General features: G+C 35.1%; 1 protein-coding gene across 1 annotated transcript in view; it reads left to right on the top strand.

The window, feature by feature from the left end:
- The window catches only part of GPC5 (glypican 5), a 1,382,768-nt gene that overhangs the window by 257,626 nt on the left and 1,109,937 nt on the right, over positions 1-15,205 (top strand). Inside the window, exon 3 of the mRNA XM_010338876.3 lies at positions 13,111-13,805. Coding sequence (XP_010337178.3) covers positions 13,111-13,805 — 695 coding nt within the window. The remainder of the gene's footprint in view (positions 1-13,110; positions 13,806-15,205) is intronic.

The following is a 15,205-nucleotide window of genomic DNA, read 5'->3' as shown; positions in this document are numbered from 1 at the left end:
ATGTTTTCTTAAAATTGAGCAAAATGAGTCTGTAACTTTAAGGAAAACAACGTGCTGTATTTGCTGTTAGTAATTATATTTGAACTTTTAAGAGAAAATTGGAAATTTAGAAAACTTACATCCATCACCATGACCTTGACAGTTTTCTAGTACTTAAACATGTAATGGAATGTGTAAAAATTGGGAAAATCTGCATAACTTGTGAACTAACATGTCAATGCATGAATAACAGTGTCTTGAATGGATAAGAGAACTATTCATAATAAAAGATTGACCAGTGGGTTAACAGATTATGAAAAGTATTTTAGTATGCTTTTAGATTCCTTATTGAACCTAAACTTGAAGAAACAATCATTTGCCATGTTTGTCATATTTTGGTAAAATATCAAAGAACAATGTTAATAATGATCTGAAAATTTATTAAATGAAAAGCCTGCTTTGTCAGCTTCGTCTGTGTGAGGCTGGATTTTCTTCATATATCTTGACCAGAACAATACACTGTTCACAGATTGAATTCAGAAATCGATGTGAGAAAATAGCTCTTTTCTATTAAGCCAAACAATAATAAAATCTGCAATAATGTAAAACAATGACATTCTTCACATTAACTTTTTTTGTTTTAGAAAATTCAGTTTTTTTTTTATAAAACCGGTAATCTAGTATCATTATGTTTATTATGGTTCTCTTAATGGATTAAATATTTTAAAGTAATTATCAGCTTTTATTTTTAAAATAGTACATGTGAATAATGCATATTTATATATACGTATGTAGCCCACCACAATGCAAACTTTGCGTTTCTCAATAAATGTTTAAGAGTGTAAAGCATTCTGAGACTGAAACTTTGATGATTACTGAGCTACATGTGTAAATGTGAGGGCGATCAACTAGGAGTTTTATTTGCCATTGTAAAAGTGGTACTATATTTTGAACGAGATGATAAGAAAGAAGAACCAAGGCTTTGAACAATGTGGCCTGGGATGTAGAGGAATGAGTGAAAGAAACAATTTTTTTTTTTTTTACCAATAGAGGATATAAGAGAATGCATCACCAGCTAGAGAAGCTAGTTACTAAGAGACTGTGAATGTTTAGGAGAAGTCATTGCATTTCATTAGGAAGATGCTGGCAGAAAGCTCAATACCCTTTCAGTTACAATCTGACGCAATCAACTATTCCTCTCTGCCTGCCTAGCTCTTCCAACTTTCCCAGTGGAATTTATGCTCCATCACCAGCAGTATTCCCTACAACCTGAGTCTTTCCTCTGAATTTAACTTTATCTTCTTGTTCTAACTAAATATTGTTCATTTTCCCTTATATTATCTTTTGACATGGACTTTTTTTTTGGCAGGGGAAAGAGTGGTAGGAGAGCAAGAATATTTATTTTCTTCTCCATTGTGTATTTGGTGATAAAGATCTTAAATGGTATCTTTCTTTCCCAGAGATTGGGATGCATTTTTGCACTTCATAATTAGAAATATTAGAAAATGTTCAGCTGAGTTGACTTTAGCATAACATAGAGATTTCTCTTTATTTTTGTTATATTAATAATATGAGTTAATTTTTGAAAGAGAATAATTTCAATAACTAATTTGGTTTATCCTGCATAGTATCTTAATGTGCTAAGTTAACAATGAAATGTTTGCATTTTTCAATTATATAGGTAAACTTTTATCTTCTTTTATTTTGTTTTTGTTGTACAGCTGTCCCAAATGGCCCTTTTTAAACTACTTTGTATACGGTGTCAGACCATTTAAATAATGATAGTATATCATATGGTTTAGAACCCAGAATCTGGAACCAAATATTCTGGGTTCAAATCTAGGCTCTGCTACTTCCTGTATAAACCTTGATCAAATCGCTTATACTCTCAGTGCTTAACTTGATCATCTGTAAAGTAGGAATGACCAATGTGCACCATGTTTACTAATATACAGAGTATTATTATGATGATTGTGCTAGTAAGAGTACACATATCATGGGTTGGAGAATCAAGTGAATTAATTTTCCAAAAGAACTTAATCATCTAGCTCCTGGCAAGTACGTAGCAGAAGTTAAGGATTACTATTATTATTCCCTAATGTTTTTTCAGCATGTTCTACCCTTAGGCATTATGCAAGTAGCTAGCATGTACAAATTTATTTAATTCTCATAGCCATTCTATGAGATAGGTGCCATTATTATACCTATTTTCTGATGAGAATAACTGAAGGGCAAGGAATCTAGGAAATTTACACTCAGGGGACTAGCATCTAATTATGGGGCATTTGAACGGAAGCCTATCAGAATGTACAAAGGCCCCTCATGGGAAAAAGGTTGGGAGATATAAAGATGAACAGAAGGACATGATTCTTGCCTCAACAGATTCATGGGCACAGAGGAAGGAAAGGAGGGTAGAGTCAGTCTTAGAACATTGCTCTGTGCGTTCTGTGAACATAAGAGGAGGAAGAATCACTAGTCACCATGATGCATTCTATTTCAGTTGAATCTCACAGGTATCCTGCCCGTGGTCAGAGCTGACACGATTATATTCACTTTTTTACAGACAAAACTGACACTTAGAGAGGTTAAATGACTCATCTAATCAGTACATGGAAGACCCTGGCCCACAGTCATTGTCTTCCAAATTTGCAAGTCAAGCGTAGATTTGTAAATTTCATTGTTTTTGTCTTCTGTGATCAGTACTGTAGGCTGAGTATTGGCTCCCAGAGATATCGGGGACAAATCCCTGGAATCTTTGAGTTGTTGCTTACATGGAAAAAAGAAGTCTTTGCAAGTCTTTGCATATGTGCTTGAATGAAAGATCGTGAGATGGGGTGATTATCTTGAATTTTCTGGGTAGGTCCTAAATGTAATCACATGAATCTTTAAAAGAGAGCCCTGGGGAGATTTCACACATGCACACACACAGAAGACAATGCCAGGTTAGAGTGATATGGATATAAGCCAAGGAGTGCCAAGAAATGGCAGCAGCCACCAGCAGCTGGAAAAAGAAAGGAATGAATTCTCTTCTAGAACCTCCAGAGGCACTGCAGCCCAGACCACACCTTGATTTCAGTCTAGTGACACTGTGTTTGGATGCTTGGCATCTAGACTGAGAAGGCATACATTTCTGGCAAATTATTAGTAATTTGTTACAGCAGCAACAGGAAACAAACAGGATCCTCCTCTGTGATTGGAGGTGCTGTGCTCCTGGATTCCCCCAGCAAATCCCCCTTGCCTGCCAAAAGACTCACTGCCTGTCAGGCTTCCATGCTGTCATTTGCCAGACTTCTGGTTGTGTTCCCTGAGCAACTCAGCATTTTATTACCTGACTCACTGTCTTTCTCTTGACTTCTCTTGCCATTATTCTTGGTACATACAACACCCACTTACTTGTCCAGTATTTTAGTCTCTATGAATGCCCTAGATCGCATCCTTTTGTTTATTCAAGGAATTTCCTCCTGCAGTTCCCATCCTGCCTGCTCAGTCATCAATTTTATTCCCATTCATATGTGAACGTTCAGTAAATTCTCCTTCCTCATACAAGCAAAAACCTTTGACCTCATATCTCACCCCAGTGCCTGCCTTGGTTTTCTGCTTCCACGATAGCAAACATTTGCAAGAAGTTGCCCGTTAACATTGCCTCAATTCTTGTTCTTTTGTGCTCACATTCTGCTGAAGCAGCTGTTATCAAGGTCGCTAAGGGCTTCTCTCTCATCAGTTCCTGTGGCCAATTGTTATTCCTCATCTCAGTTGCCCTTTTAATAGCATTTGACATGATAGATTACTTTCTTCTACTTGAATCATTTTCTTCCCTTGATTTCTGGGACAGTCCATTTTCCTGATTTTTGTTTTTTTACTTCCTGTCTTCTTACTCTCATTATTCTTATGGTTACACTTCTTTTCCTGAATCTCTCCACTCTTCCCTATCTTTTCCCCCTTCAGTTATTTCATCCAATACCACGACTTTATTGTCCATAACAGTCACTTTCAGATTTAGATCAACAACCTCAGCTTTTCCTGAGACTCCAATTATTTTGTATAATTGCATACGGATACATTTTATTTGATTTTATAATTGGTAACATATCCAAAACAAAACCTTTAATTTTCAACCCCACCACACACACACAGAGCCTGCATACTCTTGCCTATTCTAGTTAATGGTCCCACTATGCATCCAGATACTGAGGCCCAGTCTTCAGATTTATCCTTCATTTATCCATTTCCCAGACACCCTCCTCCAAAGAACCTGTGATGCAGTACATGTGGCCAATCTGATCACTTACTGCTGCATACTCCTCCACCAACACCACCGTCCAGCCCATCGATGACTGTCACTCATACTGTTATCACAGCCTTTAAACTGGGCTTCGTGCTTTCACTCTCACCCCTGCCCAGCAGTCCACCCTCAATATATCAGCCACTGGGATCCTTTAAGACATGAACAGCATCACATTCCTCCCATGGTTAAAATTCCCCAGTGCTTCGCATTCCACACGTAAACTCTAAACCTGTTACCTTGATCGGTGGCGCCACCTGTAATCTGTTCCCTGCCTCCTTCTCTGACCTTTCTCTCCTCTCACTCACCGAGCTCCAATCACGTTGACTTTCCTCTGTTTATGTAATCAGCAAACCTCCTTGCACCTCATAACCTTATACTCTGCCTTCTCTGAGCCCTCAGCCATTCATCTTTTCAGAGATGAGGCCACCATTCACATGTTGCCTCCTCAGAAAGGGTTTTCCTGCTCACTCTATCAAAAATGGCCAATCTCAGCCTGGGCAATGTGCAGAGACCCTGTCTCTACAAACAAACAAACAAAAATTAGCTGGGCATGGTGGTGGTGCATGTCTTTGGACCCAGATACTTGGAAGGCTGAAGTGGGGAGTCTTTGGAGCCCAGGAGTTGAGGCTGCAGTGAGTCAAGATTGTGCCAATGCACTCTAGTCTGGGCAACAGAATGAGACCTTGTCTCAGAATGAAATACAATAGCTAATCTGTAGAAAATCATTTTGCTCAAACCAGTTTGTCAAAAGCAATTTTTTAATTTTAGCAAATGACCAAATGTTGTTTACAGTTTGGATATATTTGGTAAACTCAGAAAGTTTCCTGTTGAGAATAAGATTAAGAACTTGATTTCCATTGTCTTTTGGTCGATTGATTATCAACAAATTGATCTGTGTAAAATAATGCCCTTCACTTTTTGTACCCTGCCCTCTTTTTTCCCTCTGTAATACCTAACAGAATAATAAATCTTGTATGTATCTGTTTGCTTTTATACCTTAACTTCTACTCTGTATATTCTAAGCTTTATAAGGACAGAAACTTGTATGGCTTATTCAGTTTCAGCGTCAAGGTCTGAAACGGGTGCTCAAATATATTGGTTGAATGGATGAATGAAAGAATGAATCTCAAAAGAAGCTAGATTTGAATACACTGAGGAAGGAATGGACAGTGTGCCAATGAAAGCCAAAAATATAGAACATCTCATTCTCTTGAGATCTCAAATACAGAAAACGAGGGCAGGAATTATAAGTTAGCCAAGTGGAAGCTTTTGTTTATTTAAATAAAGAAGAACCATGTTTATGAATTAACTAAAAAACCCAAAGAAAAAGAGGGAAGAAAACCACCAATAGAGGATATTGATTTCCTTGTTCTACATAAAAACAGAAAGTAGTGAGTAAGAAGCTCCTCTGTATAGCTCCTTTGTAGTTCTGATCTTAAAGATTATTTAAAAAATTGATTTAAAATCTTCACCCCACAGTAATTCATGAAACAATCAATGGTTAGTTGCTTGGAACTGATTTTATCTGTTACACAAGTGCTTAATCAAATTTAAATTTCTGCTAAAATCAAGTTGATTTTCAGAACATAAATAATTATAAAATAATATCGGAAATAAATGTGAAGTACCATGAAGACCAAAGTAATGAGGAGGGAAATGAGGGAGGAAGAAAGTTAAGAGGGCATTTTTCCATGCAGTGCTCCTCCAAAAAGATTAGATTAATTACCAAAATGCTCATTCTTGATGAAACAGATTAATCTCCCATTCAGTATTTATTTATACAGATGACTGATTTCTGAAAAATTATATTATAAATCATACTGCATAACATTTGAAAATGTCATTGAATTAATATTCCAAAAAGCTTTTATTAAACGTTTTACTTTTTGAAAAAAATGAGGAAATATGCAAATATAAGGGAAAAATTCAGTATAAACACTTCCAGTCTGGAGAATTCGGTAGCTGCTTCTTGTATTTAGATATACAGCTCTTCAAGTGGCTATAATGGTGTTCTTAAAATTAAAAGAATTGTTACTATTAAAATTATTAAAAAGCACTTTTTGTTAAGAAAGAAAGGAAATGGAATTAAAATTGATTGTAACGTGTGATAAAAACTGGTTATAAAATTACTTTTAAAACCATCTACCTACCTATTCATCTATCTAATTTACTATATAGGGATACATGATTTCAGGCACAGAGTAACTCTGAAGTAGCAGAGTAGTAATGAATTACCCATTGCAATACCATAATCTGTGACATGAGACTTGTAATGCACACAATGCAAATTTGCTCTGACGATTTCTCTTCAACCAAATATACGTTGTAAAATCATCTGATTTTTCTGTGGTTGATATGATTTAATCTTTTACATTTCATTGCTATATTCGAGGATATCTGTGGCCTCAAATTATAATTAAAATTTCAATTTTTGAAAGTTAAAATGTTGATATATTAAATATAAAAAATATAAAAAAGTCATAAAGTATATGTTCATGTCATGCTGGAGAGGTTATTATAAGTTATTCATATAATCATTACTTTTAAAAACCAGCTTTATCTTTAAACTAATAAAAGCCATGTAATTCAGGTTTCTCTCATTACAAAAAGCCGCCTGCATATAAATCTTCACTGATTTTGACATCTTTCACATTTAATTTTAAATCGATATCACTTGATTTTATCTCTACCAGCTTTTTTAAAAGTTAGATCCTTGATTTGTGTCAGTAATCATTTATGTATATAATAAAATTTCTCTAAAAGGAATGCGGGCTGGAAACACTTAAAGTTTTCAGTCTTATGTGTTTTGCCATTAAATTAACATTAACAGAATGTTAATGTTGAAAATGGAAATAGATGCAGATAAACTTCATGCATTCCATATTCAGATTTTAGTGAGATAACACATAAATGATTTTATGTATAGATAAATTAATTTTCTCATAAGGCTGCAAATAATTACATTCTTTATTCAAACAGTAATTCAATTGTACTTGCAGCCTTTAATTCAATCTACCACTCAGGCATTATAAGGAAAAATGGAAATTATTCTGTCTTGATAGACTTCATCTGATATCACTGCAAAGAAGACCTTATTGAAATTCTCAATGAGAAACCGAAAAAGAGAATGTTTTATTTGTAATCTGTTCCTTAAATTCCTCAAACAAGACTGGAAAATGTTTATTATCAACGTGTACTGCAATTTTTATTGCTTAAATACAAAGCTACTACTTGTACAGCTTGGGTAAGAAGTATTTTTTATGTATTAAAACTGTGTAATGAAAGAAACTGGTAGTTTCTCTTTCATAATTAAATATGTATGATTAATTGTTCGGCACCTTACCTATCTTGGATTTATAAACACTGATTTTATATGTCTATTACACTTTCGCAGAACAGCACATATTTTGTTACTTGACAATTATTTTAAAAGTTTAAATTCTTGCTAATATCAAAATATTAATTCAATAAAAAGAAAACACTCTACTCCTTGGTAAACATGGTGTGAGAACAAAGTGATGGTTTTGCAAATTCAAAGTTAATACAAACAAGTAGTTTTAGTAAATTCAATTTTTGATTTTACCAATTTTTATTAAAAATTAGTACAAAATTATTCAGTGGCTTGGTTTCTAGATTGTTCACTTTTGATATGTGTTTACGTACTGAAACTTTATTAACTGGTTAGGACAAAAAAATTCAAAGAATGTTTATCCCTAAGCATTGACGAATCAATTATGTATAGACTAATAGTTTACAGTTTTTTATTGATTGGATTTAAGAAATATAATATATGAAAATATGTATGTTACATATATTTAGGTAATTCAGTTAACTGGAATATTTCAATATCAGATTTAATACATATTGAAAGCCCCCAATTTTTTAATATTTTAGTGAGCTCATAGCATGGTGAAAAACTAATGTAATAAATTACTTTAAAAAATATCTTTTGTGTTCAGATATTCAGGAAACAAACATAATGCTGACATGGTTGTGTGTCACTGAAGTGCAGAGATTTGTTTGGAGAAATGCATCATTAAACAGTTTCACCATTGTGCAAATATAACGGGGTATACTTGCACAAATCTAGACCTTATAGTCTGCTACACACCTAGGCTATATGGTATAGGTTCATTGCTCCTTGGCTACAAACCTGTATGACATGTTACTATACTTAATACTCTAGGCATTTGTAATGCAGTGGTAAATCTTTGCGTATCTAACCATATTTAAACACAGAAAGGATAATAAGGATAGTATAGACTGAACCTGTAATCCTAGCACTGTGGGAGGCCAAAGTGAGAGGATACCTTAAGGCCAGGAGTTTGGGACCAGCCTGGGCAACATTGCAAGACTCCATCTCAACAAAAAATAATATAAAATAAAAATTAGCCTGATGTGGTGCTGCACACCTGTAGTCCCAGTTACTTGGGAGGTTGAGGTAGAAGGGTTGCTTGGACCCAGAAGGTTTAGGCTACAGTGAGCTATGATCTGGCCACTGCACTGCAGCCTGGGTGATAGAACAAGACGTTGTCTCAAAAAGTTATATATAAAAATCAAATATAAAATATACATAAATGTAAAATCATGGTATAAATATTTTTTTAAAAGGTACATCTGTATAGGGCACATAACATGAGTGGAGCTTGTGGGACTGGAAGTTGCTGTGGGTAAGCCAGTCAGTGAGTGGTGAGTGAGTGTGAAGGCTTAGGACATTACGGTACACTATTTTAGCCTGTACCGAACACTCTACTCGTAGGCTATACTAAATTTATTTTTAAAATCTTTCTTCAATAACAAATTAACCTTAGCTTACAGTAGTTTATAAAGCTTACTTTATAAAATTCAATTAAAAAAAAACTTTTTGACTTTTTTGTAGTAACATTTAGCTTAAAACACAAACTGTGCAAAAATATTTTCTTTATATCCCTATCCTAAAAACTTTTTTGAAATTTTAATTTATTTATTATTTTTTATTATACTTTAAGTTCTGGGGTACATGTGCAGCATGTACAGGTTTGTTACATAGGTGTACATATGCCATGGTGGTTTGCTGCACCTGTCAACCCATGAGCTACATTAGGTATTTCTCCTAATGCTGTCCCTCCCCTAGTCCCCCATCCCCCGACAGGCCCAGGTATGTGATGCTCTTCTCCCTGTGTCCTTGTGTTCTCATTGTTCAACTCCCACTTGTGAGTTAGAACGTGTGGCATTTGGAGTTTTCTGTTCTTGTGTTAGTTTGCTGAGAATGATCGTTTCCAGCTTCATCCATGTCCCTGCAATTTTTAAAAAAAAATTGTAAACTTTTTTCTTAAAAACTAAGACACACACACACACACACATTAGCCTAGCCTTATACAGGGTCAAGATAGTCAATATCACCATCTTCCTCTTCCACATCTTGTTGCACTGGAAGGGCTTCAGGGAAAATAACGGCATGGAAATGTCATCTCCTGTGTTAACAATGTCTTCCTCTCCTCTGATAACAATGCCTTCCTCTGGAAGACCTGACTGAGGTGGCTTTATGGTTAACTTAAAATAAGTAGAAGGCATTCACTCCAAAATAACAATAAAAGGCATAGTATGGTAATTACCAGTAACAAAGTTGTTTATTATCATTATCAGATATTATGTAATATACATAATTGTATGTGCTAGATTTTTATATGACTGGCAATCTGGTCTTTTTGTTCATACCAGTATCACCACAAACATGTAATATGTTGGACTGTGATGTTATGATGGCTATGACGTTACTAGGTTATAGGACTTTTTCAGCTCCGTTATAATCTTATGAGACCAAGGTCATATATACAGTTAGTAATTTGCTAAAACATCATTACAAGGCACAAGACTGTATTTGATAACATATAACCTCTCATTCAAAGGGTCATAAAGTTCATACACAGTTGATGAAAGCTAAAATTTTAATACATGTGGTATTAGGGAAAAGTTTTTAAATTTCACTGTAATATGATTCCTGAAGTTACTATCAAGTTCTTTTCAGTTATTTTGTTTTAAAGAATAAAATTGAATCAGAGGAAAACTACTCTAAAATAAAAACTGTATACTTTGTTCAGAAATTTATTTTTAATTACAAACTCAAACAGTAATCAAAATTAGTTTGTTGCTAATAATACACAGTGGCCTTAAAAAAGAAATAATGATATTTGAAAGTGCTATACTCATTTTAATTTTGAATGGAAACTCCCAAATGTTAAATATATTCTCTTTAATATTGCTTTACAACATAAATTACTTTGTAAAACATACTCATTAGGTCTACTTAAACTCTGTATTTTCCTAAATCATTATGTTATAAATTAATTGTGCTGAAATTTACAAAGAAATGTTTTATTCTTGTGTTTATAAAAATTGCATGTATGAGCATAATTTAGAGTTGGCAGAAATCAGATGGAACATCAGTATTGCCTGATTCAGCAATGTGCAACCTTTATCCCACTAAGAATAATAAGGCAATTGTCAGTCACATGAACACATATAGCACAAACCTTAGAAACCTGGCTAGAAAGCATGTAAGAATGCCTGTGATATAGTGTATCTTTGAATTTATCTTTATCTTTAAAAAATTAAATAATTTTAAAATATTGTGATTTAACCATTATTGATAAATACAATTATTTGTAAACTACTTCACGATTCATAGGCACACACCAACTGTTGAGAAAAAATGACCTATTTTAAGGAGAAATACACAGGCTCATCAGTTTTATTGTAGTTCAAGCCACAAAGATTCAACTCCGTTTTCACACTTTGTCCTGTGGATCTGTGAAAGCAGAGTGTGGTAGCTGAGACTGCAGCTCTGGGGTCGGGTTATCCTAGTGGAATGCTTGCTGAACGACTCTGTAAGAGCAGAGAGAATATTTTACACATATTTGCAAGCGCAATATTTCAAAAACTGGCCAGGTTAAAAGAATCACCTGGGCTGCTTGTTAAATATAGATTCCGGAACCAAGACAAACCTACTGAGTTAGAATTTCAAATGCAGAGATCTGACAATCTATATTTTTTCCCTGTGAAGCCCATGACATCAGGCCATTTGGGGAAACTTGTCATTAATGCTGGCTGACTTGGTAGAGCTGCTAATCTCAACAGAAGCCTTCTCATTACCATCCTGTTTTCATTTTTTCCTATTTTTATTGAGTAACTAGTTACTAGGGATGCACAGATAGCACGTGAACTCTACCTAACAATCTATCCAGGACTCTGTTGAAACAGAATTGCAATCCCTTTGAAAAGCTGTTAACTTTGATTGCAGGGTAGACGCACCTTAATATATCACACAAAAGCCAGGAACTCAATGTGAATTAGATGAGGATCAGAATTCATGATATTGTATTCTTACTTATTTGTACTTGGACTCAGTGGCATAGTCATGACACAGTTCTGCTTCATTAGTAGTTTGCCCTGCCCCTCTGCATTTTGTTATCCCATTCTATTTTTTTCTATTCTTCTTCCATCTATTTTTGTAATTTCCTCAAACAGTATTTTGGCTACTAAGTTACTGCGTGATCTTTTACAACCTAATTAAATGTGAATATACAGTTGGGACTATAGGGAGGTAATTTTATTGAATATATTTTATTATTATATATCGAAACCATTCAGTATCCTTATTTAGGCTAATTAAAAACTGTAATTACTAATATAGCCAAGGTGTTTACTATTGCTATCATCATTTTGATATTCCATTTTGACTTGCTGATTACTCAAACTTTCTATTTTTAGATTTTCTTCTTTAATTTGTGGACAAATTATTCTTGGTTCTTTCTGTGGATAAAATGATTCGAGATCATCAGTTATCTAAATAAGAAACAAAATAACAGTAAAGTCTTTGAAGATAAGATGATAAAGGATATGATTAATAATGTGATCATAATAATTTATTTTCATCAAATAATAGCACTCATGGGTTTCCCACTGCTTAACAAAGTGTGATGATTTATGGATACTTTGAAAATGAATGCTTCACTTTCTCTTCAGTTAAAACATGTGAAGAAGTCTCAGGATTGGTTTTCCTTTGGGAATCTAACCTTCCATTGTAACAACTAGTGTGTGATCTACTAGCTTTCATTCTGGGAAAGAAAAAGACTTAAAGACTTGTAAAAATATAGCAGGTGGTGAATCAGGTACTTAATGTGACCATCTTTTATAAATAATGAAGTCAGATTATAAAATACATTTCTCAATGATACTTTTTTCTATCATTAGTGAGTTATCAATGACTATAAAGTAAGAAACTACCATATATGTAACTCATTTTTTATTTCATTACTTTTTAAATTTTTTTGAGATAGAGTTTCACTCTGTCACCCAGGCTGGAGTGCAATGGCTTGATCGCAACTCACTGCAACCTCCACCTCCCAGGTTCAAGGGATTCTCCTGCCTCAGCCTCCTAAGTGGCTGGGATTATGGATGTCTGCCACCACGCCCAGCTAATTTTTGTATTTTTGGTAGAGATGGAGTTTCACCTTGTTGGTCAGGCTGGTTTGGAACTCCTGACCTCAGGTGATCCACCCACCTCAGCCTCCCAAAGTGCTGGGATTATAGACATGAGCCACCATGCCAAGCAATTTCATTACTTTTAAAAAGACTTTGATTCTAGGAAATGCAACTCTATAAAACTTGTATGTTACGTGCAATGGCCATTGTTGTCCGGTCATTATCCTTGGAAAGCTGAATTTCATTTAGTAGGCTAAGAATTACAGTTTAGATTTTTAGATTAGTTTTGATGCGTTATGCTCAGTTATGTCTGGAGCAGCTGGACAAACAGTGTTACCATGAATACTAAGCCTTCTCATCTTTTACCTTTGCTTGTGTTACAGAAACCCTTGAAACTCTCATCAAACAAGCAGAAAATTACACCAGTATACTTTTTTGCAACACCTACAGGAACATGGCCTTGGAGGCTGCTGCTTCAGTTGAGGAGTTCTTCACTGATGTGGGGCTGTATTTATTTGGGGCAGATGCTAATCCTGAAGAATTCATAAACAGATTTTTTGACAGTCTTTTTCCTCTGGTCTACAACCACCTCATTAACCCTGGTGTGACTGACAGCTCCCTGGAATACTCAGAATGCATCCGGATGGCTCGTCGGGATGTGAGTCCCTTTGGTAATATTCCCAAAATAGTAATGGGACAGATGGGGAGGTCCCTGCTGCCCAGCCGCACCTTTCTGCAGGCGCTCAATTTGGGCATCGAAGTCATCAACACCACAGACTATCTGCACTTCTCCAAAGAGTGCAGCAGAGCCTTTCTGAAGATGCGGTACTGCCCGCACTGCCAGGGTCTGACTCTCAGTAAGCCTTGTATGGGTTACTGCCTTAACGTCATGCGAGGATGCCTGGCGCACATGGTGGAGCTTAACCCACACTGGCATGGATATATCCGGTCATTGGAAGAACTGTCAGACGCAATGCATGGAACATACGACATTGAACACGTGCTTCTGAACTTTCACTTGCTTGTTAGTGATGCTGTGATACAGGCTCACCTCAATGGACAAAAATTATTGGAACAGGTAAGTAGTAATTCCACATTTCCAGTCTGATTTCTTATAATCCAATTTGTGTGTATGTGTGTGTATATATAAACTTGATTATTAATATATCATTATGTACTTTAAAATTATGACAGCTTAGCAAATTTATACTTCAGGAAATATTAGGAGAATGTATCAGTTCATATATTCAATTCAAGGTATTGTATTTTTTACATCTTAGAATAAAATTCTGATTGGCTAAAACACCACATTCTCCCCTAAGTAGAAGTCTGCTGAAAGGGTGAGTTCTGCGACATGGCAAGAGCTCAGGTTTAAAATCAGTAACAACGTAGATTTGCATCTTTAATCTACCAGTAATTAGCTAAATGAAATGAGGTAAGTCCGCTTGGCCTCTTTGCACTTCAGTTTCCACAGTAATAAAAAGGAAATAGTAACATACAACATTTGGGTATTCTTTATTGGGCATGTAGGCATTATGTATGCAAACTACTTAGTATGGGACCTGGTACTCCAAAAATGCATATTTTTAGAATTTCTGAAGTATTTGGCTTTAAAATGGAAAATACCAGTTATATATCCCTGAAGTTAAGACTTGATAGCATAGTGTTCAAAAGAGTTTCTTCAGAGATGCTCCAAAATCTGTCATAGTGATGGTGTGATGATTTTTTTAAATGTAATGTATATGCGGTCATGATATTTTATTCCCAGTAGACTAAAAAGTTTTAAAAACACAATAATCAAATCAAAACATACGAGAGTTTTCTATTTCTCCCACCTTACATAGAACCATTTTTCCAAATATTCGCTAGCTCTCTTAGTTCTCATATCCCAGAGTAAAATAGGATATTCTGTTGATGGTTCTATTAAACATTTGCCCCTGAAGTAAAATTATACTCTCCAGTGCCAACAAAATACATCTCCCTATGCTGGCATTGATTTACCAAATTAATAAACATTCTTGTCAATTAGCTGTATATGTCAATTCCTTTAATTAATGACCGATAGAGTCTGAAAAGCTTTATGTTCAAACACGTTTTCCCCTTCTCTTCCTAACTTTCAGGGACTTTCCAGGTCCCATGTGAGCCTTTATGGTTCTTCTCTGCAAATTGAAAATGACATTCTCTCTAGGTGGATTGAGCACAGCACCCTAGGGTAAAGTGTGCACCGACGTTTAACTCCTACTCTCTGTATCATGCAGCTGGGTATCCCTACGCAATGAACCAGGTTCTCTGTTTGATGTAATGGCCTGGTCTTTTTGTCTTCTCATATCCTTTTATGAAAATTGAACATGACCCAGAACCTCTGGAAGGGACACAATAAACCATCTCAAAAGGAGGTACCAATAACTGCTGTGGTTTCAAGTATTTCCTTGAAAAATAAGCATGTAGAAAATCTGAGTTTCCTATTTTAAAACCTAA

This window comes from Saimiri boliviensis, chromosome 16, assembly GCF_048565385.1.
Source record: "Saimiri boliviensis isolate mSaiBol1 chromosome 16, mSaiBol1.pri, whole genome shotgun sequence".
NCBI classification, from domain to species: Eukaryota; Metazoa; Chordata; class Mammalia; order Primates; family Cebidae; genus Saimiri; species Saimiri boliviensis.
The sequence above is the reverse complement of the archived record's forward strand: the minus strand, read 5'-3'. Positions and strand labels throughout refer to the sequence as shown.